Source organism: Aedes aegypti, chromosome 1 (assembly GCF_002204515.2).
Source record: "Aedes aegypti strain LVP_AGWG chromosome 1, AaegL5.0 Primary Assembly, whole genome shotgun sequence".
In the NCBI taxonomy this organism is placed as follows: Eukaryota; Metazoa; Arthropoda; class Insecta; order Diptera; family Culicidae; genus Aedes; species Aedes aegypti.
In genome coordinates this window covers 75331476-75357129 of record NC_035107.1, presented here as the reverse complement: position 1 = coordinate 75357129, position 25654 = coordinate 75331476, and the positions used below count along the sequence as shown (strand labels likewise).

Below are 25654 nucleotides of genomic sequence, written 5' to 3'. Positions count from 1 at the left end.
GGAATTCTTCTCCAGAGTTCCTCCAGGATTTCCTCTATAGTTCCTTAATAACAGTTCACACAACTACACTCGAAAGGAAAATCAACACGCATCAGATGCGTCAGCTTTGGGTTCAAAATTTGAGAATTTTGACCTCCCTCCACCAAGTAACAGCTTCAGTATGAAAAATTTTAAATGTTTGTATGGACAGTAACACTATGTAAGACCCCCTCTCTCTCCCCCTGTTGAATTACGTAATATTTGAACGATCCCTTTGACAATTTTCAAAGTTAAGAACAGCGTCAGAGTTTTTAGTACATGCGTGCATTTGACGCAACGCATCATTTATGGGTTGCTTGATAGAAAATCATTGCTTCAAACTGAGCTGTTAGTTGAAGTTGACGGACCATTGTGGCCCACGCTTAACTCTATATCTAGATACGAAATATCGAGCAAAAGAGAGTTGAGTGTAATTACTGAATCCGCAGTTAACCCTTTAATGAAAGTAAAAACCAAATGAGAAACGACAATTCGGATGAGGCATCATATATCAAATAAATTTCGCGTTTTTATTTCAACGTGTCTAATAATATGCTACATCATGTTTTCCAATCTCATAAAGCATCTATCACATTGTGTAGATTCAACTAGTTTCGCAAATTCGTGAAACGCGCAAAAAAGCAGGTCATCTACCATTCTCACATATCATTGCCGAAACCAATCTAGAATCTTCGAAACATCGATTAACCCAATCTATCAATCTTCACCTGTCGCGTCTTCAGACTTCACACACAAAAAAGGTCCCCCATTTAGTGGAACGGGATTTGTGCAGGTTCCTCGCAGTTCGTTGCCTCCTCGTTCAAGTCTCGTTCAGTTTTTGTGCTACGTGCTGATGTGAGCTCGCTTCTTCCTTCGGCTTGCGGTGTACTGCATGCTTCTCGTGTCGGTAATGGAGGTCATCGGCTTATTGAGGTGTCCTTCTTTACTATTATTGAAACTGCCATCAAATATACGCATCAATATCGTACGGGGATGGGAGGAATTACGCGCGTGAGGGGTACAGGAAGTTGTGTAGCCGGGTGACTTACGTTGACTCTTCTTGGCTGTTTAGATTGAAGGGAAAAAAGAGGGTTTGCGGGGAGAAAAACAGAATGAAAAGTCGATTAGTAAAATACGTTTTTTTGTAACAAAAGTTATCACACTGTAAAAGTTTGGGGCCACCTCCTGTAAAAATACATCAACGTTCTATCTACAACTCTGTAAATACACATTTATTTTTAACTATATATAACGCATTTGAAAGACAATGAGGTAATCCTATTTCGTAGGTATTTTAAGAAAAAAAAAAAAAATTTTTACTAAATTTTTACTTAAAATACACGGGAAAACGTGTTTTTTCCTTAGCATTGAATTGACCTTTTTTTAAATACGGTATTAAAACCATAATCTCTTATTCTTTTTTATCTTTTTCTTTTAAAATTCTGGCTGAGTAATATTAAAAATCAATTAAACAGTCATTCAAGTTATCGTGCAAAAGTATAGTGTCATCCCACTGTATGACATGTATGTGATTGTGTGATTGTTTTATTGATTTTGAAAAGTTTTCAGATTTTTCCACCAAAATCTTTTAAGTGCTCTGTTTTGAAACGAAGGTTCTATTGCCGGGGGGTGACCCATTTCGCATAAAGACGTTTCGCATAAGGACGTTTCGCATACGGACGTTTGGCATAATGGACGTTTCGCATAAAGCAGTTTCATACAAGAACAGGTAGCATTTTAAAGAAGGCATATTATTATGATTATGCCAAATGCCCATTATGCGAAACGTCCTTATGCGAAATGTCCCACCCCCCTATTGCCGTACTGGAGTGTATGTTTTATCGATCCAATGCTAAACAAATTAGCCTGTGTCATTTTGAAAAATATCACTATTTCAAGTTAAAATGTAGAAAATCCAAAAACCATATTTTTTAAATATACCTTCGAAGGAAGATTAATCCAATGCCCTTCAAATGAGACACAATTAGGTTCAATATCGACGTGTTATCCCAGATATATGGTCAAGACCCTTTTGTGTGTTTTTTTTTTTGGGGTAACTCCAAACTTTTGCACGGCAGTGTATGTTGATTGTTAATAAATTAACTCGTCAATACGAGCAAGTATAAGTGGCTTCCGGGTGTGCGTAAAGTGAAGACGACGGAATTGCGGCACAAGACGCGAGACAATATCAGAAGCGGTGAGGTGTATTTACAGCGCGTAGTGAAGTTCGAACAGATCCAAAAGGATGGATGCTCAATGAGGAAATTCCGTTGTTGTTTTTTGCGATTTTCTTTTGGAATGGGAATTTGTTGTTTGCGGCTTGGGACTGGGTCATGCATGAAGGTGATTACAATGAATGTGTAAATAAGTAAAGTGGATTTGAGAGTTTGACTTTAAAAAAGTATAGAAAGTTGTTGCCGAATCTGTCGACTTGTGGAGTATAGCAATATTGACCAATATTCTAACCGTCATTTACATACTCATAAATCTTACTTAGCCTGATGGTAATGTCTGTGGCTTCAAAGTGAAGCCATGCTAGGTGGATGGGGTTGATTCCCGGTTGGTACAGAAAGTTTTTTTTTCTAATGGAAGTATTGCGCATTTATTTCATCACTGAATTCAGAAGTTTTTACAAGTGCGGAAACGCTAATAAAAGTGCGCAATTGCATCAAGTCGGGTAGGTGTCTTCGGGGGACTTACTCTTCGTAAAGCAAAGAATAAGTGCTCTGAATATACCAACAGAGTTCAATGCAATCCCGCACTTTTATTCACACTTTCGCACTTATGAGGCTGCACTTCGCAGTCCAGCAGGAAAAGAAATATACAATATTTATTCTTCACTCTTCTGGACAAAGAGCATCATCGTGCTTGCCACACAATTTGCAATACAATACACACAAAATGGAAATTTTGGTAAAGAAAGCTCTCAGTTCATATTTGTTAGAGTGTGAAGTGCTTTAATCATTGCTGTAGTAGGCCTTGAAGTAACAGGACGTGTTTTTTTTTTCAACGTCTGACATTTTTTCTCTTTTTTCAGGAGGAGAAAATTTTTCTGTGGCTGCTCAAGAGTTGAAGTTCGTGAGTGCTTTGGTGTTTACGAAGGACGTTTCGTCTTGGATTTTTGCGAACTTTTGGAGGGTGAAGATTTCTTTGAAGTTTATGCTGTATTTTCCACTGAGGAGGAATTGTTGTGAACTTTGGACTGAGGACTTCTTTTTCGAACTGTTGGTGGCAAGCTGTTCAAGAGAACTTTTGGCTTTAGAAGCGTTCCAGTTTCTGTATTGCGTGGATTTTGAAGTTTGAAGTTGACTTTCAAGAAGAGAAACTTTGACGTTTTTGGATTGAGCTGAGTACAATTTTTTTGTTTCTTATTTCTACAATTTTCTTCATTTGTAGCTTTTATTAGGTTTTTTTTGTTGATTAATATTCCCCGTTGTTTTCCAATTATGGAAACCGACGGGGATTCACTAAATTCAAAAGAGGATGATCATTCTGCACCTCTTGAGGCAGCATCCAAACCATTTCGAGTTAAGTTATTTCCTGCCAGTTTTCTTGATCCATATACAGTTTATTTTCGGAAAAAGGACAAACCTATAAATGTTTTGTTGATTTCTGCAGAGGTGTATAAACAATACAAATCTGTTAAAGAAATCAAAAAAATATCTTTGGATAAGTTAAGAGTAGTTTTTGGTTCTCGTGGAGATGCGAATGCTCTACTTGAATCTAACTTATTTTCAAATTTATATAGAGTGTACGCACCTTGCGACTCATGCGAAATTAGTGGTGTCATTTATGACGAATTTTTGAGTTGTAATGATGTTATTGATTATGGTTTAGGAATTTTTAAAAATAAATCAATTTCACCTGTGAACAGTGTTGATAGACTCACACTCAAAATCTCAATCAATACGCTCTCCCGTGAGAACAAACTCATTAGAGATCTGCTTCGCAAATCTCACGCTTGAGATTTTGAGGCAAAATCAACTCAATCAACTCAAACCGTAAAAAATGATTCAGTCGCAAAACCCGGCAAAAACTTGTGAAACCCGAATGTTGTTGTTTACGTTAGAAAGAATTACTATAATTTTATCAGACTAACAATAAATTAATGCCATGTGTGAGTAAACTGTGGAAATACGAGACAATGAGTCAACAAGTTGAGCCAACTCAGCCATGATTTTTTGACTGCTGAGTTGCATGATTAACAACTCACGCATGATAAATCTCAAGCGTGAGTTGTGAGAAATTGAGTTTTTCGCAACACTGCCTGTGAAAATTCTTGATTGTAATAGATTATCCAAATTATCATTTAATGGCAGTAATACAAATTATGTCCATTCTGATTGTATGAAAATTACTTTTGCGGGCTCTGTGATTCCCGAGTTTGTATCAATTCACAATGTTACATACAGTGTGAGGCTTTATTATCCTAGGCTAATGCATTGTACTCGTTGCCTTTTGTTTGGACATACTTCAAAGAATTGTTCAAACAAACCAAAATGCTCGAAATGTGGTGAATCCCATTTGTCATCAGAATGTGATAAACATTCTGATGTTTGTATTTATTGTAAATTAAATCATAGTTCAATCAAAGAGTTTTCAGTTTACAAAGCAAATCAACAAAAGTTCAATCAACAAATTAAATTAAAAAATCGTTTCTCTTATTCACAAATTTTAAAAGCTTCTGAGATTTTGAAACATTATCAGATTATGATGATGATAATTTAAATGAAAATTCTAATCAATTTTTATACAAACCTCCAACCAAGAGAAAGAGAGCAAATTTATTATCTGGTAAAATTAATGATAATTGTGATCCTCAGCCATCTACTTCATTTGATAAAAGTTTTCCTCCTCTTGATACTACTTCAAATCCCAAAAGTATACCAGGATTTCAAAGAGTAAATGATGATTGTTCCAACAATAAAAACTCTAAAGAAAATATTGATGATTCTGCAAAAAAAAATTGACAATCATGATAATTCCATTTTGAGCATTTTGGAACAGGTAATAGATTTATTAGAGTTAAATGATTTTTGAAAAAAAAAAAACTGATTAAAAAATGTTTACCAGTTTTAGCTTTTCTTCTTGATAAATTAAATTCTTTTGGGTCCCTCTTTTCTTCATTATTCTCTTTTTAATGGCTTCAATCGATTCTAAGACCCTGAATGTTTTACAATGGAATTGTCGTAGTATAATTCCTAAACTTGATAGATTAAAATCATTGCTGTCAAATTACAATATTGATGTATTTTGTTTAAATGAAACTTGGTTGGTTGAATGCAAAAACATACATATTTCGTCATATAATATTATTAGGAAAGATAGAAATACTCCATCTGGAGGGGTTCTTATTGGGATTCGTGATGGTATTCAGTTTAAATATTTGGATTTACCTCCTAATTCATCTGTAGAATGCATTGCTGTTACTATTAAACATAATAACATTCAATTTTCGATTATTTGTTTTTACATTCCTCCAAATTTTGTTATTTCTTTAACACAAATTAAAAATATTTTGGATAGTGTTCCTTCTCCATTTTATATATTAGGAGATTTTAATGCTCATAATATAGCTTGGGGTAGTAATAATACTGATGGTAGGGGAAATTTGATAATGGAATTGGTTGATGAGCTCAATTTAAATATCCCTAATGATGGATCATTCACTAGAATTGCTGTTACACCTGCCCATCATACATGTATTGATTTATCTCTTTGTTCCAATACTTTATCTTTTTTTTTCTTCTTGGAAAATTATCAATGATCCTAATGGTAGTGATCATCTACCTATTTTAATTGAAATTTCTTGTTCTAATTGTAATTCTACATGTAATGAATCATTTGTTCCTGATCTGTATAGAAATGTAGACTGGGAAAAATTTTCTGATCTAATTTCCTTTTCATTAATCAGTTTTTAATATTCTTTACCACCACTAGAAAATTATAAACAATTTTCGAAGACATTAAATCATTGTTTACTGAAATCTCAAAGTAAAAAAATTAAATCAAATATTTGCACTAAAAACAGACGTCATTCATTTTGGTGGGATAATGATTGTTCAATAGCACTTAAAAATAAATCAGAAGCTTTCAAAAAATTCCGTCGTATTGGATCAAGGGAAAATTATTTTTCATATTGTATAGCTGAAGCTCAATTTACTCGAGTTACTAAATATGAAAAAATAAATTATTGGAGAAATTTTGTTGAGAATCTTGATAGAAATTCTGGTTTGTCTTCTTTATGGTCGGTAGCTAGAAATATGAGAAATTATAATTTTTCTCCTCCAAATATTTTAGAGTATTCCGAGGATTGGATTGATACATTTGCATCTAAAATTTGTCCAGCTTTAGTTCCTCACGCTACTTCTTTCAAAAATAATCAAAAATATAATTATTTTCCTGAGCTTTGTGCATTGTTTTCTTTAGAAGAGCTTGATTTAGCGTTATCTATTACTAAAAACACTTCACCAGGAATAGATAACATAAAATTCATTGTATTGCAAAATCTACCCCATGAAGGAAAGTCTCATTTATTGGCATTGTATTATTCATTTCTTCAGCAAAACATTTTCCCTTCTGAATGGCGTTCAATTAAGGTTGTTAGTATTGTAAAACCAGGCAAGGATCCTTCGTTGGTTGATAGTCGTAGACCAATTAGTTTATTGTCATGTCTTCGCAAACTCATGGAAAGAATGTTACTAAATCGTCTTGAATTATGGGCTGAAAATAATCAAACTTTATCATCTTCTCAATTTGAATTCAGGAAACGTTTTAGTACTCGTGATTGCACTGTCCTTTTAGCTTCGCAAATTAATCTTTGCTTTAATAGAAAGCAGGATATGGTTTCTACTTTTCTCGATGTTTCAGTAGCTTATGATTCTGTTTTAATTGATCTACTTTTTTATAAATTAAATAGTTTTAAAATTCCATTTATAATTACAATTTTTTTTTATAAAATTTATTCTCTTTTGAAATAATGCATTTTTTTCATGATGGTTCTTCTAAACTTATTCGTTATAGTTACTTTGGACTTCCTCAAGGTTCTTGTTTGAGTCCATTTTCATATAATTTATTTACGAGTGATATTTCTTCTGTTATTCCAAACGGTTGTCAATTTTATCAATTTGCTGATGATAAGGTTATTTCTATTTGTGGTAATAATAGAGAAATCATTCGTCATTTTATGCAAAATGCATTGGATAACAATGTTATTTGGGCTCATAATAATGGATTTTCTTTTTCCGTGTCTAAAACCAAATTCATTTTATTTTCTCGCAAGCGTTCCCCTGTTAATATTCATTTGTATCTTGATGGTTACGAAATTGAACAAGTTGATGAGTATAAGTATTTAGGATTATGGTTCGATTCGAAATTATCGTGGAATAAACATATTCAATACATTCAAGTTGTTTGTGCAAAGAGAAAAAATTTTCTATGAACCATTACTGGTACCTGGTGGGGTGCACATCCTTCTGATTTAATTACACTTTATAAAACCACTATTCGTTCTGTTATGGAATATGGATGTTTTACTTCTGCAAGTTCGGTCCAATCCAAGTTTTGTAAACTTGAAAAAATTCAATATCGATGCTTAAGAATTTGTTTGAAATTGATGAACTCTACTCACACAAAATCTGTAGAAGTTTTAGCTGGAATTCATCCGTTGAAAATTCGTTTACATGAATTGAATTGTAAATTTATGATTCAATGCTTCAGTATAAACCATCCAATAGTTAATATACTGAAATGTTTACATGATATAAATCCTACTTGTAGAATTTTAGATTCTTACAATTATTGTTGTTCTATAAATGTGGCACTAAATTCAAATCATTCTCTTCATTTTCATAGTTTTGGTATAGATATTCATTCATTTCAACCTAATATTGATTTGTCATTGCATGAAGAATTGAAACAAATTTCAAATAATGAATATTCTCGTTTTGCTCCATTATTTTTTAAACGTAAATTTATAGGTCTTGATGCCAAACAGTTTTATTTTTCAGATCATTTACCCAAGGTATTGCTGGTTTTGGAGTGTATAATCATTATTCAGCATATTTTTTCAAACTCCAATCACCTTGTTCAATTTTCGTAGCTGAATTAACAGCCTTATATTTTACGTGTTCTTTGATTAAACAATTTTCACCCAATATTTTTATCATATGTTCATACAGCTTGTGTTGTTTGAATGCAATTAAAACTATCAATTTTAATTCTAAAACTCATCATATCATTTTGAAACTTAAAGAAGAACTATTTTATCTACATACTCAGGGATACATTATTAAATTTGTTTGGGTTCCTTCTCATTCCAATATTTATGGTAATGAGCAGGCTGATTCATTAGCTAATTTGGGTGTTCGCTGTGGAATATGGTATGATCGTCAAATTGCATCATCTGAATATTACAATGAATTAAGAAAACATTCTTTAAACAATTGGCAGATTTCTTGGAATTCTAGTGATAAAGGACGTTGGTGTCATTCTATTTTTCCTATTGTCAATCAAACTACGTGGTACAGAAAAATATCTGTTGGAAGAAATTTTATTTGTACATTATCAAGAATAATTTCTAATCATTATATTTGTAATAGTCACTTATATCGTATTGATATAAGTGATTCTAATTTATGTGATTGTTGTGAAACTTATGAAGATATTGATCATATAGTTTTCCACTGTACTCGATACATTATTCCGAGAAATAAATTTGTTAGTGATTTAAAGAATTATCATGATCATCTTCCTTCATCTGTACGAGACATATTAGGAAGTAGATTTCTACCATCTTTGAAATTACTTTATAGATTTTTGAATGATATTTCATATTATGTTTGATACTTGTTTCTTTTTTATTTCAGAATTGGTTTGAAGAAAATGTTCCCAGATCTGTCCCTTTTTGATGATTTCAAGTAGATTCTGGTTCCTGGTCCTCCTTGAAGATTGTGGCTCTGCTATGAATTAATGCCGTTTGAGCCTTTAGTTTATAATATTTTTTTATAACGATTTTAGAAAAGATAAAGAGGTTTTATGCCTTTTTGAGAACGATTTCTTTAATGATAATCAATCAAAGGGGCTTTTCCCTCTTTCTAAATTATTTAGTTAAAATAAATAAATAATAAGTGCTTTAATATGAGAAGCATACTCTGTCCCAGTGGAAACGTTATGCCAAGAAGTAGAACAATTTTAACCTTCATTGTGCATTGGCATCGGCACGGTAAAGAAGTAGTAGCTTTGTGGAGAAGAGGGATAAAAGTCTGAAATTTTCTGACTTCTTCTATCTTCTGCAAACCAACATTTTCGTGCTTAAAGAAGGCTTTACAAAAAATGTGACATTAGGGGTTAAAAATGATCCAGCTTTATGTGAAAAATGGAATTTTAAAATGAAACTCCGGATATTTTTTGTGAGCATGGCCATTCTGGGTACAAGGGCATCTGGAACCTGTTTGATTGTCATCCGTATCTATGGTACGAAGGTTCTAATGTCATGATTTGCATTCCGATTCACAAGAACATCAGGAGCACAGTTAATAAGATTACTTCTTCTTGTTCGTGGCATTATGTTCCAACCTTTCAGCTTAGTGTTAGTATGAGAACTTCTGCAGTTATTTACTGAGAACTTCCTTTGCTAATTGGCCATTTTCGCATGTGTGTATTGTGTGGCAAGTACGAAGATTTGAACCATTGCTCATCAGTTTGGTCTTGCTGGAGAGTTGCGCGTTTACCGCTACGGCTATATGGCCTACCAATCATAACATTATTATGTCATAAAACCATTTTTTTTACCTATAAGTAAACAAAAATCGCTGATGAATTATAACTTTTAACAGAAATCAAAATTTTGGGATCAGTTCAAAAAGGGGGAAAGGAAAACCTCCAGAGATTCCTTCAAGAATTCCTCTCTTCAGGGACTCTTCTTACAGAGATTTCTCCAGGAATTCTTTGAAGGTTCCTTTAGAAATTACACCAGAAGTCCCTCCAAGTTACAAGATAATCTCTTCCGTAGCGATTTCTCCAGAAATTCCACTAGCGGTTCTACCAGAGATTCCTCCAAAAAGAACTTTTGTTTGCTACCAGATTTTCTAGAATGGTTCCGATAGGGCTCTAGAAATACCTTCAAGAATTTTGCCTGAAGTTCCTTCAGGGATTCATCCAAGGATTAATCCAGAAATTTGGGCAGGTATATTTCTACAGAGATTCTCTAGCAATTTCGCCAGGAGTTTCCGTAGGAGTTATGATTCCTTCATGGAGAACTCCAGTCAAATATTTACTGGGATTTCTCCAGAAATTTATCCGAGGGTTCTCCAAGAAACCTTCCCACGAATCATTGCAAAGATTACTTCAAAGACTCCTCCAGAGAATCCTTCAAAGATTTTGTAAGTGATTTCTCCACGACAATTTCTTCAAGGAGTGCTTCAGATATTTCTCCATAAAATCCTCAGACAGTCCTCTCCAGATTCCTCTTGAGATTTCTGCCAGAGATCGCTCCGGGGATTCTTCTGGAGATCCCACCAGAAATCCATCTTAAGAATGTACAAGAAAAACTTCATGAATTTATAAATGGTTTCCTCATGAGCTTCCTTCAGGAATTCTCCCAGGGATACCTCCAGGAAATTTTCTATAGGGAAAGTGTACCAGTTATGGCCATAGTGGTTCCCTATTTGGCCATATGCAAAATTTGGATAACTTTTACATATTTAATCTTTTTGAATGTTTTAACATCAAGATTTGTCCTTAATTTTACTGCTAAAACACAAAAGATTTTTCAAAATGTAAAAGCATACAAGATATCACGTATGGCGAAATAGGGAACCACTATGGCCATAACTGGTACACCTACCCTACATATCAATTATATTGAGGATTTTCCAGAGATTCCTACAGGAAATAATGGGAGAACCTTTGGTGCAAGGTATTCTTGAGGAAATCCCCGGAGGGTTTTTCGGAGGCCCAGAACGAATCCCTGAAGAAATTACAAGGGAATCCCTGGAGGATTATCTGTAGAAATCCTTGGAATATATCTATTAGCGATTTTTCTGGTGGTAACTCTGGGAGAATTCCAGGAGGAAATTCTTCTTCTTCTTCTTCTTTTTCTTCTTTTTCTTCAAGGGAATCGTGAGTTTTATAACACCTGAAGGAATTGCTGAGGGATTCCCTGGATCGATCCGAGGAGAAATCCCGGAATAATTCCTGGAAGAATCTTGAAAGGACTACTTAGGTATATCTTTATGTTAATCCATTAGACTGGCCCAGCTAAGTATGGCAGAAAAAAAACATGATTCCACGTGGCACCCCCAGGATTATTCTTTGGAGGAAGCCTTTCGGAAAAAATATGCTTATTTGGTCGTTCCATAAGCTGGTGGAAGGTTAATATGGGATTCTCAGCTCAAACATATGGAAAACAGCACATCATCTACTGTTTGGTTCAGGAAAATTGTTAATCGCGTTCAATTGGACCCAGAATGTCAAAAACACTACTTATATAATACCAAATAATATTGCCGAAGTTTGTAGCATGATTAAAATTGATAAAGTTGGTGTTTCAGCTCTCTGTAGTACATCATGCAATACTGCTTTGTGTTTCTTAAACATAGCTTGGAGCATGGTGTACTATATTAAGAAGGTGATATATTCCGAAAACTGACAGCTACTCGACGACGTCATCCCTATCCACCTAGAACAAATTTGCGAAAACAATGATCTAGTGGTCCGGAAGGTATATGGTACGATAGGAGTGACGTCACATGTTTACAATCAAACTTGATATTTACATCAGTAAAGAGCCTGCCTTGTTAATTTTTATGCCGTGGCTTGGAGGTAGCCACTAAACGCATCATAGCCACCTACGACGCTGGGCGAGCTGCGGCTTAAGGTGCATGCTATAAATGGTTGTACGGGATTGCTGATCTAAGCCTAACTTTCAACAACTGAAACGGTAATGAAAATAAGATTAAATCTAGATACAACCTTCTGCAATTATGTTCATTAGGGTATCAACAAGTGTATTTGTCATTCTGGGATCAATTGAACGCGGTCAACTAGTATTGGGAACGAAACAGTGACATGAGGTCAATTTTCAATATACAGTCGCCTCTCCACCAGAGTTGTTATTAGTCGCCGAATTTGCCGTTTCTCTCTGTCTGTATTTTCGTTGAACACGTTCAGCTTGAATGGAAAGGCAGACAACTAATCGGCGCCCTTCCGGAGTTGAACCAAAAACCTTTAAATTATCCGTTGCACGCGCATACCAGCAGCGCTAACACAACTACTTGAAAATGTGCTTGCCCAATTGCTAACACAAGACACCTTGTTGGCTAATAGTTCGTAACACAGACCCTCTTAGTCTGCATTGCGCTTGGAGACGATTAGAAGCTTATCCCAACTAACAATTTTAGCGCTATAAGCCAAGATTATTTGCTTTGTGCTATATAACAGTTGAATTGAAGCAGCGAACGCAGCAAAAAATGAAAGCTGTCAAAAATAGAACGATGTGCGTTAATACAGCTGTAACGCAAACGTTTTGCAGCTACAAATCTTAGCTGAATAAATTTCGTCAGTTATCGCTTTTGCTGCTTTCACTAAGCTGTAACTCAACACCGTAAAAGATAGCAACCTAATGATGTGGAATAAAACTCGCCATCATCAATCCTGCTGCTTCTATACAATATGATTTGTTATGCTGCTCAATATATATTTAAGAAGCGCTTTGTCGTTAGTTATACAGTGAGCATACAGCAGTATGCTATAAAACAACAACTTGTGGCGCATCTACTCAGCTTGTTGGGTGTAAACATTGCGTTTGACGTTTCGCACCCTTTTACAGCCTGATGAAGTGGTGTAAGCGCGGCTATGGCATCTTTTACGATCATTATAAAATATTGTGTGAACCGTTTTCGATGTAGAACAAAACGGTGTGTTTTCTTTGCCTTTCGATATAGACGGTGGTGGCAACAAGGACAGTGTCGAGACTTGTGGATGCAGAGATCGTGAGTTCGATTCCAAGCGGTGGCAGGTAACGTTGGGAACATTAAATTCAGATACTTATGATATGAATTCCGGAAGCTGTGAAACAGTTTGAAAATAATATTTAATCGACAATACAGCGAAGCTGTATAATAATTATTCAACAGTTGCGAAATGATTGAGAAAGCGCCTTCCGAAGATGTTACACAGCTACTTGTCGTATAACTGTCGAGATAAAGCAATGATCGATGTGAATAAGAGCTGCCAACACAACTTAAAAGTAGCTGAGTAGATTCGCCAGATTTGTTGGTAAAAGGATCGCATAGAAGCTTTCGTTCGTATGTACAGCGCCTTTATTCAGCATAAAGCCGTATAAAGAGGGCCTAGAGAATGTTTACATTTGCACTAAATGTTAGTTGGGATGTTGGTTCAGTGCGGAGTGATGACGCGAGGAGTGACGAAAAATATTACTCGTGGACTTTTTGCGGCTTTGTTTCGTCGTGGTGTCCTTGTCACTTATTGAAGACAAAGAAAATGACAATCTCAACTGTTTTTTTTTAACTTTTCGCCATCGGTCAGTCAACGGTTTCGTCAACCGATGGTCACCAACCATGCACATCTCAATATCAAAGGGACCATCGAGATAGGAGGAGATCGATACAAAGAACAAATTGTCAATGAATAGGGAGCCGGATCCTATTCTTGGCACTTTTGATTCTCTTCGGCAGTGGGGTTTATTGACTGCTGCTGAGCTCATATTTGGCCACAATATGCGTCGTATTGAAGTGCTTCTTAGTGCAATGTTTCAGACAATTCAGCCGAGAATCCACCCCCCCCCCCCTCATGCCAAAGTGAATCATGGAACTGCCCAAGTAGCTCTGCACCCTACTAGATAGAAAATCACTCCATTACCAAGAAAATAATTAACATTTAGACGTCTTTTTGCGTTCCTAATATGTTTTGAATCCCAAAAATTTGATCGATCGCCATCGATAATGGCGCCAGCTGGCGGAGCAGCCAACTGAGTTGGAATTTTGAGACAGCTTTTTTCTTACAATAAGGCTCATATCTAGAGGGTGCCCCATTGAGTTTTGCAACTTTTTTGTTTGAGGGCCAATCCATTATCCATGAAGGAATCCTAGGAGGAAATTCTGGAGAAATCACTAGAGAAATATCTTCAATAATCTTTGAAGAGTTTGCCCCAGTAGAACCCCTGAAGAAATTTCTGGAAAAAATCTTGAAGGTATCTTTGCTAAAATCCTTGTAGAGATTTTCCTGGATGAATCCTTGGAAAAATCCTTGGAAGATTTTCTAGAAGAGTTTCTGAAGAAATACCAGATTCGCTTGCAAAGCCCTTGGAAAAATCTCAAGAGAATTTCTTGAGTATTCCTGAAACAGATCTTGGAGTCATTCTTGAAAAAAAAAATCTGGATGGATTATGGTAAAGATCTTACTGTAGCAATCTTATAGGGTATAACTGGATACAATCCTACAGGAACTCTCAACGAAGACTCTAAAGCAATCCCTGTGGATATTTTCTTGTAGCAATCCTTTGAGGAATCACTTGTCGAGTCCCAGGGGTTCATTCACAAATTTCATAAAGCAGGAAATGGCCATTTTTGATACTGATCCACCCCCTCGTAACGCATTTTGTACGAATAATTTAAATTTTTGATTGGCTGTAACATTTTTAACAGATCAACCACCCCTCCAGTGTTATGGAATTTGTGAATGGGCACCAGGAGGAACCCCTGGAGGATTTACTGAAGATATTCCTGGAGCCCTATCAGAACCGATCTAAAATGTTGCATGACGAATAATTTTTTTTCATAGACAAATCTCTGACGAAAGCCCCAATGGAATCCCTGGAGAAATCGCTATAGGGTTTACTGTGATTATCTTGGAGGATTTCTGGTAAAATCTCTGGATGAATCTTTGAATGAATTTCTGGAGAAATCTCTAAAATCGAAATTTTTTCTTCCAAGCTATTAACCTTAGTAAGATACTGGGGTCATAATGACCCAAAATCGAATTTCAACCTGCAATATCTCTGTTGTTATCAAACGGATCTTTCTGAAATTCCCTGACTTTTAATATTTTGTGGAAACGAAGCGCAAGACCAAAAAATTTTTTTCTTAAGGTGATTCTAAGATGGCGCCACAAAAAAACAACTTAATAAGATACTGGGGTCATTATGACCCAGAAATGTATAACCCTATAAATCAACGAAATATCAACCGAATAATGAAATTTATGCCGCATTCGAAAGATATACTCCTCAAGATTCTGATCAATACCTGGAATACCGGTTCCGGATCCAGTGGCCACCGGGAATCGGCAACGAAGGGGACCATGTTGGCCACGTGGAATTTCAGTACACTCAGTCCAGAAATCTGCAGTCATCACCAAATTGTATAAGATACAGGCCATATAGGAATGTACTGTCTTCAGCAAACTTGCTTCGGGGACCAAGAACTTAAACATGGGATACAATTTAGTTCAGAACTTGACCACCGCGTGGCGCTAGCGTCGATATGAACTTCCGGTAGGGGCTAATTATGCGATAACTCGAGATTGCGAGCACATAGAAGGATGCTGTCTTCGGCAAAGTTGCTCAGAAGGATAAGCACTTCCTTATGAGATACAATTTAGTTTAGAACTCGACCGCTGCGTGGCGCTAGCGTCGATACGAACTTCCGGTAGGAGCTAATTATGCGATAACTTGAGATTGCGAGCACATAGAAGGATGCTGTCTTCGGCAAAGTTGCTCAGAAGGATAAGCACTTTCTTATAAGATACAATTTAGTTTAGAACTCGACCACCGCGTGGCGCTAGCGTCGATACGAACTTCCGGTAGAGGCTAATTATGCGATAACTCGAGATTGCGAACACATAGAACGATGCTGTCTTCGGCAAAGTTGCTCAGGAGGAAAAGGACTTCCACATAAGATACAATTTCGTTTAAAATTCGACCACCACGTGGCGCTAGCGTCGATATGGACTTTCGGTAGGTGCCAATTATGCGATTACACGAGATTGCGAGCACATAGAAGGATGCTGTGTTCGGCAATGTTGCTCAGGAGGATAAGCACTTCCTCATGAGATAAAATTTAGTTCAGAACTCGACCGTTGCGTGGCTAATTTTTAATGAAAACAAAGAAACAAATTGCTGAAAGAAATTCGTGAGAAACTCCAAAAAGACCTAAAGAGTAATTTAACCTTCCGCGGATGTTAAGAAAAACAACTTAATAATATACTGGGGTCATTATGACCCAGAAATGTATACCCCTATAAATCAGCGAAATATCAACCGAATAATGAAATTTATGCCGCATTCGAAAGATATACTCCTCAAGATTCTGATCACTACCTGGAATACCGGTTCCGGATCCAGTGGCCACCGGGAATCGGCTACGAAGGGGACCATGTTGGCCACGTGGAATTTCAGTACACTCAGTCCAGAAATCTGCAGTCATCACCAAATTGTATGAGATGCATTCCATATAGGAACGTACTGTCTTCAGCAAACTTGCTTCGGGGACCAAGAACTACAACATGGGGTACAATTCAGTTCGGAACTCGACCACCGCGTGGCGCCAGCGTTGATATGAGCTTCCGATAGGGGCTTATTATGCGATAACTCAAGATTGCGAACACATAGAAGGATGCAATCTTCGGCAAAGTTGCTCAGGAGGATATGGACTTCCACATAGGATACAAGTTAGCTCAGAATTCGACCACCGCGTGGCGCTAGCGTCGATCTAAACTTCCGGTAGGGGCTAGTTATGCGATAACTCGAGATTGCGAGCATATATAATGATGATGTCTTCGGCAAAGTTGCTCAGGAGAATATGGACTTCCACATGAGATACAATTGAGTTCAGGATTCGACCACTGCGTGGCGCTAGCGTCAATATGGACTTCCGGTAGGGGCTAATTATGCGATAACTCGAGATTGTGAGCACATAGAAGAATGCTGTCTTCGGCAAAGTTGCTCAGGGGGATGTGGACTTCCACATAGGATACAATTTCAGAATTCAGACACCGCGTGGTGCTAGCGCCAATATGGACTTCCGGTAGGGGCTAATTATGCGATAACTCAAGATTGTGAGCACATAGAAGAATGCAGTCTTGGGCAAAGTTTCTCAGGATGATAAGGACTTTCACATGGGTATCAATTTAGTTCAGAATTTGACCACAGCGCGGCGCTGGCGTCGGTATAAACTTCCGGTAAGGGCTAATTACGGAATGTCTCGAGATTGCGAATACTTAGAAGGATGCTGTCTTGCACAAAGTTTCTCAGGATGATAAGGACTTTCACATGGGTATCAATTTAGTTCAGAATTTGACCACAGCGCGGCGCTGGCGTCGGTATAAACTTCCGGTAAGGGCTAATTACGGAATATCTCGAGATTGTGAGCACATAGAAGGATGCTGTCTTGCACAAAGTTTCTCAGGATGATAAGGACTTTCACATGGGTATCAATTTAGTTCAGAATTTGACCACAGCGTGGCGCTGGCGTCGGTATAAACTTCCGGTAAGAGCTAATTATGCGATATTTCGAGGTTTGGAACATATAGAAGGATGCTGTCTTGGGCAAAGTTTCTCAGGATGATAAGGACTTTTACATGGGTATCAATTTAGTTCAGAATTCAACCATCGCGTGGCGCTAGCGATGATATGGACTTCCATTAGGGACTACTTTTGTGATAACTCGAGATTGCGAACACATAGAATGATGCTGTCTTCGGCAAAGTTGCTCAGGAGGATAAGGTCTTCCACATAGGATACAATTTAGTTCAGAATTCGACCATCGCGTGGCGCTAGCATCAATATGAGCTTCTGGTAGGGGCTTATTATGCGATATCTCGAGATTGTGAGCACATAGAAGAATGCTGTCTTCGGCAAAGTTGCTCAGGAGGATGTGGACTTCCATATAGGATACAATTTAGTTTAGAATTCAGACACCGCGTGGTGCTAGCGCCAATATGGACTTCCGGTAGCGGCTAATTATGCGATAACTCGAGATTGTGAGCACGTAGAAGAATGCAGTCTTGGGCAAAGTTTCTCAGGATGATAAGGACTTTCACATGGGTATCAATTTAGTTCAGAATTTGACCACAGCGCGGCGCTGGCGTCGGTATAAACTTCCGGTAAGGGCTAATTACGGAATGTCTCGAGATTGCGAATACTTAGAAGGATGCTGTCTTGCACAAAGTTTCTCAGGATGATAAGGACTTTCACATGGGTATCAATTTAGTTCAGAATTTGACCACAGCGCGGCGCTGGCGTCGGTATAAACTTCCGGTAAGGGCTAATTACGGAATATCTCGAGATTGTGAATACTTAGAAGGATGCTGTCTTGGGCAAAGTTTCTCAGGATGATAAGGACTTTTACATGGGTATCAATTTAGTTCAGAATTCAACCATCGCGTGGCGCTAGCGATGATATGGACTTCCATTAGGGACTACTTTTGTGATAACTCGAGATTGCGAGCACATAGAATGATGCTGTCTCCGACAAAGTTGCTCAGGAGGATAAGGTCTTCCACATAGGATACAATTTAGTTCAGAACTCGACCACCGCGTGGCGCTAGCATCAATATGGACTTCCGGTAGAGGCATATTATGCGATAACTCGAGATGTGAGCACATAGAAGAATGCTGACTTCGGCAAAGTTACTCAGGAGAATATGGGCTTCCACAAAGTATACAATTGAGTTCAGAATTCGACCACTGCGTGGCGCTAGCGTCAATATGGACTTCTGGTAGGGGCTAATTATGCGATAACTCGAGATTATGAGCACATAGAAGAATGCAGTCTTGGGCAAAGTTTCTCAGGATGATAATGGACTTTCACATGGGTATCAATTTAGTTCAGAATTCAACCATCGCGTGGCGCTAGCGTCGAAATGGACTTCCATTAGGGACTACTTTTGTGATAACTCGAGATTGCGAACACATAGAATGATGCTGTCTTCGGCAAAGTTGCTCAGGAGGATAAGGTCTTCCACATAGGATACAATTTAGTTCAGAACTCAACCACCGCGTGGCGCTAGCCTCAATATGAGCTTCTGGTAGGGGATAATCGCATATATCGCATTTTCGAGATTATGGACTTCCACGTAGGATAGAACTTAGTTCAGAATTTTGGCCTTAAGTGAAGCGTTTAGCACTGAAATTGGGACAAGGCTTTAGGACTCTATTGCGTATGTTTCACTATTATAGATAAAATATTTCTCAATTGTTTCCATAACTGATGATAACGTGTTTCCACTGTTCTCTGAGGTTTATCTTTTATTTTATATGTTCTTCTCTGAGTTATTCTTATATGTTTTTACTGTTGACAGAATAGCATAAAATTAATCTTATTGTTGACAGTCTGGGCACAGAACTTCGGAATGAGTTTTACAAACAAATTTTTCACACTTTGTGCATGTTGTGTAGTACTTGGTGTCCTTTTTGGGAGATTTCTTACAGAACGAACATCGCCCACGCAGTTTATTATCCGGAGATGGTGAAACCGCTGCAGCAGCTCGTGATGTAGACGGTTCATCTAGGTGTTCCAACCGCATGGTTCTCACAACATGGCTGGCAGTAGCAGATCGTGGGACCCGTTCACGGTTAGTTACTGCTGAGTTCAAGAGCGCTGTTCCCAGAGCTCTCATGAAAAGGGATTTTTTGTTTGATTTTGTGCTGTATGTCTTATCCACTTCCTCAAAGATCACGAACGCGTTATTGATGCTCAGATCAATAATATTGCAAATTGCAATAATCCTCCAGTTCCACGATGCCCTTTTGACAGAGTATGAAGCAAGTCTTCGATCAACTGTATCCACAGCTCCTTTTGTAGAATTGTAGTATTCGATAATTTCAGGCTTCTGTTTCACGTCTGACCCAACTGTGTTCGTCCTATGCTTGGTACTAATAAGGATGACGTTTTTCCTCTTTTTAGGTACGTATGATACTACAGTGGTATCCTTCGTGTGTGCAAACACGGAAGAGTTAATTTCTCTTCCCTGATTCTCCTGAAGCGCTGGCGGGATGCACCGCTTATTTTTCCGAAGGGTTCCCACCAAAGTTATGTTATGCTTCAACAAAGACTGAGCCAGCTCGTATGACGCAAAGAAGTTGTCCACTGTGACACACCTTCCTTCGTATCCCATGCCCAAAACCAGATCTTCGACCACGCGTTTTCCTTGATTAACCTCCGCTTTACCGGAGGCAGATTTACCGGTATACATTTGTGATTTCAGCACAAATGCAGTTTTGCTGCAACAGCAGTTAAAGAATTTGATTCCGTATTTAGCCGGTTTGTTCGGCATATATTGTCGGCAGAATACGCGACCACGGTAGGGGACAAGCTGTTCGTCTACCGTGACCCCTTCATCCGGATTGAAGAGCAATGCTTGGCGATGATTCCAGGTATTCAATAAGTTTGTGATCGTTGCTGCCATTTCAGTGGTTCGCGTCTGCTTGTCATCAACTCTAAGCATGCGAAAAATCGTTTTAAATCGAATAGCCGACATTGTGGCTCTAAATATTGGTCGGCCGTATGTTTCATGCCACAGTGTATCTAGAGACTCTTTATTTGATTTTGATACTGCTGCCAAAATCAGCAGCCCAAGAAAAGCATCGAACTCTTCTTCATCGATGGGTTTCCAACTGTCACCTTGTTTTTCAATGCCTTTCTCGTTGGTGTGTTGCAGCAAATCGTTAATAATGTTTTCGGTTAGGCATAGCCTAAATGCCGATTTTTCATCGACAACATGGGTTGTAGCATATCGCGTAACTCCGGGCAGAGTCTTCATAACTTCAGCAGCCCGTTTTCTACCTCTTCCTTGCTGATCAATTAATGGGCTTTCACTCCATACCGTGCCATCTTTTGAAATCATCGATGCTTCCCATTCTACTACAGAATCATCATCAGATTGAGATCCGTTATCAAAAGGTTCAGAATCCGTCTGTACTTCGTCATCGTCTGACGAATCACAATCGAACGAAGACTGAGGGTCCTAAAATTAAATTTATAAAGGATTTGAATAAATTTTCTACATCCTAAAACAATTAAAATATGTTGTGATACTAAAATATTATAAATGATACTACTAAGTAATGACTTTTCATTGAACCACCTGTAGTATAAGAATGTGGGTTAAAATCACATATTCGTACGTCAAAAATCAGAATCGCATAATATACCAAATAAAAAAGCATCAAATGAAATCGCAGTAACTTAGCCAAAACTTCCCATCCAAGCTTGGTATCTTCTGAAGATGGGCTTCGAAGACTAACGAAGCAAGTGTCGCTGTATAGAAAACATGCATTCATATTGGCAAATAATCGCCTCAGCGTCATGTATCTCTTGATGGTGAAATGGTAATGTTTCGGTTTTGAACCAAGAGATTCCGTGTTTGAGTCAATGTAAATAATTTTTTCATCGAAATTTTGTGGCGTCATATAGCTGACCATGGAAAGTCTGAAAAAAATCGTGCGAAGAGCGTATATGATTCTCTACTTTAGTATGTATATAGCCTTTCCATGCATTTTATACGAGTAAATTATTTCATATAGAATATATACAGAAAAAATGAAACCAACCAAAATATTCACTATTTTAAAAACCAATCACTTGAATCGTAATAAAATAAAAACAGTATCTTTAAAAAATTTAAATGACATAGAATTGGAACATGTTCATTCTATAAAGGCTTTGATAAAGTAAGAGTTAGATAGTGAGTGAAATACAAATCAAATCCTTTAAAAATATAAATATCTATGCCGTTCATCTGTAATTATTCAAATCTAATTCTTCTTTTTTTCTAGTAATTTGAAGGTCTACACTCTACAGTATTGTTTGGATACATCTTTTAATTTTTTTTTTTTTATTGTCAGAAAAAATATAACTTTTCATGATCTGGGCCCAATATTTAAGTGGCTTTTGTAAATCATGACTCAAAATATTTATGATGAAACTTTAAAGCAGTTGTAGAAACCAATGTAATGACGTAAACTTTTTAACACAGAATCTAAAGATTTGGAAGGCTCAATGTGATTTAAATAATTTCAAAATGTATAAAGCAAATCGGTACACTTGGCGAAGTTGCACAAAACAAACTTACAGGAAAATACTGAAACAAACTTTTCAAATTTCATGGATTTTTATTCACTTTTCGACATCTAAATCAAACTCTCGTACAGTATGTCTGAATCAAGAGATTATAAATGTCAAATGTACATCCTTTTTTTTTTTCTTACCAGATATTAGAAATTGGTCCTTATTATCATAATCGGAAGGTTTCAAAATATTATATCGGCGAAATTATGATAATCTTCTTTGTGACTTATATCTGCCCATACACAAATTTCACCGATAGAATATTTCAATATTTTTAGATTATAAAAATTGAAACCAACTACTGATCTCCAGCAAAACAATAATCAATTTACAATAACACATTCTTAATCAAAATATGCACTTTTAGCAAAAGTAATAAACTTGTATGTTGAAACTAGAGAGAATTTACAACATTTCGATTCTCCTGTGCAAAGTATCATGCATGTACTTTAACCTCTATTACCTAATATGTATAGGTAGAAGGTTGAAAGTCTTTTCGATACACTTCACTTATTCACAAAAAAATGTTTCTGGATCGGTATCTAAAAGATTGAAAATGGGGGTGAGATTGGGTCAAGCTTGAATGGTACAGTCTACCTTTATGATATTTTACGGTGCCGTGTGCTTTTTCCTCATTAAGATGTTTTTACATATTCTTTCTAAATACAATTTCGCTGAAACATCCAACAAGTACTTGTGGATTCCGTGAATTAAATAATAATGCAAAGCATTTTGACAGCTTCTCAAACCAGTAACTGTTTTTCGTGCGCAGCAACATCGTAAAATTATCAAATGTTTTTTTTTTTCAAAATAAATTCATTATAAGTATTTTCATTTAATAATAACATTTTGCGGAAGCACAAGATAATTGTTTGATTTCGAAAATACCGGGATTGTGACATCAGTCACGCTTCATTAAATCTTTTGTTTACGGAATGTCGCACAGAAATTCAACTATTTGTAAAGCTTTTAAATATTCATGGCTTTCGTACACCTTTGGAAAAACTGAATAGGCTATATGGCAATGAAAATAATACTTTAAAAACAATTTGAAAGAAAAAAAAACAAGAAAAAGTATGTTGAATTAACGATAAATGCTGGTATTTGCATTCTTTTTGCACATAGCTATTCACTTTTTGGTATAATCGTACTATTAAGAGGGATTATCACACTTGTAAAACTTCTCAGATGTTTTTTTCGTCATGTTTGCATCGTATTTCATCAATATTTTTTAGCAATTATTATTCATTTGTACCATGGTCAATAAATATGTTTCATGATTTTTTTTATACTGTTGTTATTGTACCATCGAAAAACACACATAGAATTTGAAATTTATTGAAGTTGAATTTCGACAGTTATTCAATAAATAATTTGAAAATATCCTATTTTGACCCAATCTCATCCCCAACGACCGTATATTGAAGATTAATAATTACCTGGTTAAAACATAGCACGTGTCGTCCTGTTGCTTTAAATCTATTGATTTCTATAATTTATATATGATTTTCAAGCGTCTGTACTATACTTGTTCCATTATTGTGGATCTCACGCAAACAAAGAAATGCATTCTTTTATTTAAGTTAAACTGCAAAGAACTTATTCCCAAATATTTCGAAGATTCAACATTTTTGTTAACCTTTCCAAATAACCCATTAAATTATGTGATATTGAATTATGATGATGTCTAGGTAAAATTTTTTTGCTAATCAAAATTTCCATGTTTTCTGATTTGGAGAATCTGCTAAATATTGTTTTATTTTTATTTTTTAAAAAAATCAAAAAATCCAAATATGCGTTGTTTTTTTTTGCAAAAAATGATGCAATAATAATGAGTATCGTAAAATTTTGTCTCAATACAAGCAACTTCATTATCGTTTTAAGTAAAATATAGTTAAAATATTAATATCACTGAATACTGTATGTTCGGATATTGATGCACAGCTAAAATCTACGACAAACGGTTTTTATTTTTTCATTCGTAGTTTAAAAATTCCTAGAAGAATTTCTGTGAAGAGAATTGCTCAAAGAAATAATTATTTAAATCCTTGAATAATCGTACATTTTTTTCTATTGTAACAAAATGGTCTACTTCTGATTGACGACATGAAATAAAAAAAATAAATAAATGTATAATTTCAGTACAATTCCTAAGGAAACTCTTGTAATGACCATATATTTGACTCTTAGAAAACGTGAATAATTACGTTATGCAGAATTTACCAGTTTTCATACCTGCGTTCTGTCGATTTCACACTTTTTTATGAAGATTCTGACGTAGCGTGATTTTTGTATGTTCAATCTTTATATGCAGCCATTCCATGAAAAACCGATCTAGTGGGTCACTGAGTTCCGTGAAAATTTGCTATTTTGTTTCTTATCCGAAATAAGGATACACGTGTTTTTGGATTATTTGATTAGGGTAACCATTTCCGAAAAATCGCGATTTTGCAAAATTAAAAAAATATATATAACTTTTGAACCGTTTGACCGATTTTCAACCTTTTTGGACGAAATGAAAGCTAAAGATTTTGTCTTTTCAGAAAAAATATAAAATTTCACAATTTTTTTATTACATGAAAAAAAAAATCAATAATTTCCGTTTTTTTTTTGTGTTTTGAAGGCCTCGGGACCAGAGGGGCTATTGCTGTTCTCATTTTACTTAGTCGAAAATTGGTGCTTTTCCCCTGTTAGTGCTGTGGCACAAGACATTGCATCGTTTTTTTTTCATCTCAGACATTATAGTTATGGTGTATTATGCTTAAGTTTAGTGGAAATAAATCAACTGTATCGACTCTAATATCCAGATCCGCCTTTCAACTGGGTTCGTCAATGGCTTATTGGCAAACAATTCAGGACGGTCCACTTTGACACAAAAACCCGTATACCTATAGTTGGGCCCCGTTTTCCCTTTTGAATAAAACTTACGAAGCATCCAAACAACGTTTAAAAAATGTGATGTCATATGAATTATCGGTACAATACACTCATATCTCAATCATTGAGTTCCCTCATGATGATCTAAATCCCTTAATAATGAATCTCATGCTTGAGATTTTTATGCACAATTAAAAATTCCAAACGAGTGCTGTGAAAAAAAAACCGTACGAAATCCATCAAACGTACAGTCACTACGTTGATAGTGTTGATGTAATTCTATAAATCAACCAAGAAATAAATACAAGACAAAATAACGAGAATTTATGCTTTAGTTTATGACTTTTGAGTTGCGAGAACCACAATTCGGGTAGGGTTTCGTTCTACTTCGTCTTAAGCGCTATTTTTCGTCGTATCAAACTTTAAATGTTCCACTACGGCGGATATTTCAACTTACCTGCAACATAGACTCATTTTCCAAGTGTAATTTTGTGAAAGCTATCATGGTTCGTACAATTGTACACCAGAAATGCAATAAAACCACTGTATTTCGACAAATAACTTCAGTTCAATTACCCACTTTGCACTTTTCACCGAAATCGCATAGACGAACACGATTTGAGAGAAATGCTTAACTATCGACACCAGTCACACTACTTTATGATACAAGT

At 36.3% G+C, this 25654-nt stretch overlaps 1 protein-coding gene across 1 annotated transcript in view; it reads right to left on the bottom strand.

The window, feature by feature from the left end:
- Positions 1 to 534: 534 nt before the first annotated feature.
- LOC5569922 (EF-hand calcium-binding domain-containing protein 1) overlaps positions 535 to 25654 on the bottom strand; it is a 106733-nt gene continuing 81613 nt past the window's right edge. Inside the window, exon 5 of the mRNA XM_001658771.2 lies at positions 535 to 1082. Coding sequence (XP_001658821.2) covers positions 1064 to 1082 — 19 coding nt within the window. The 3' untranslated portion in view covers positions 535 to 1063. The remainder of the gene's footprint in view (positions 1083 to 25654) is intronic.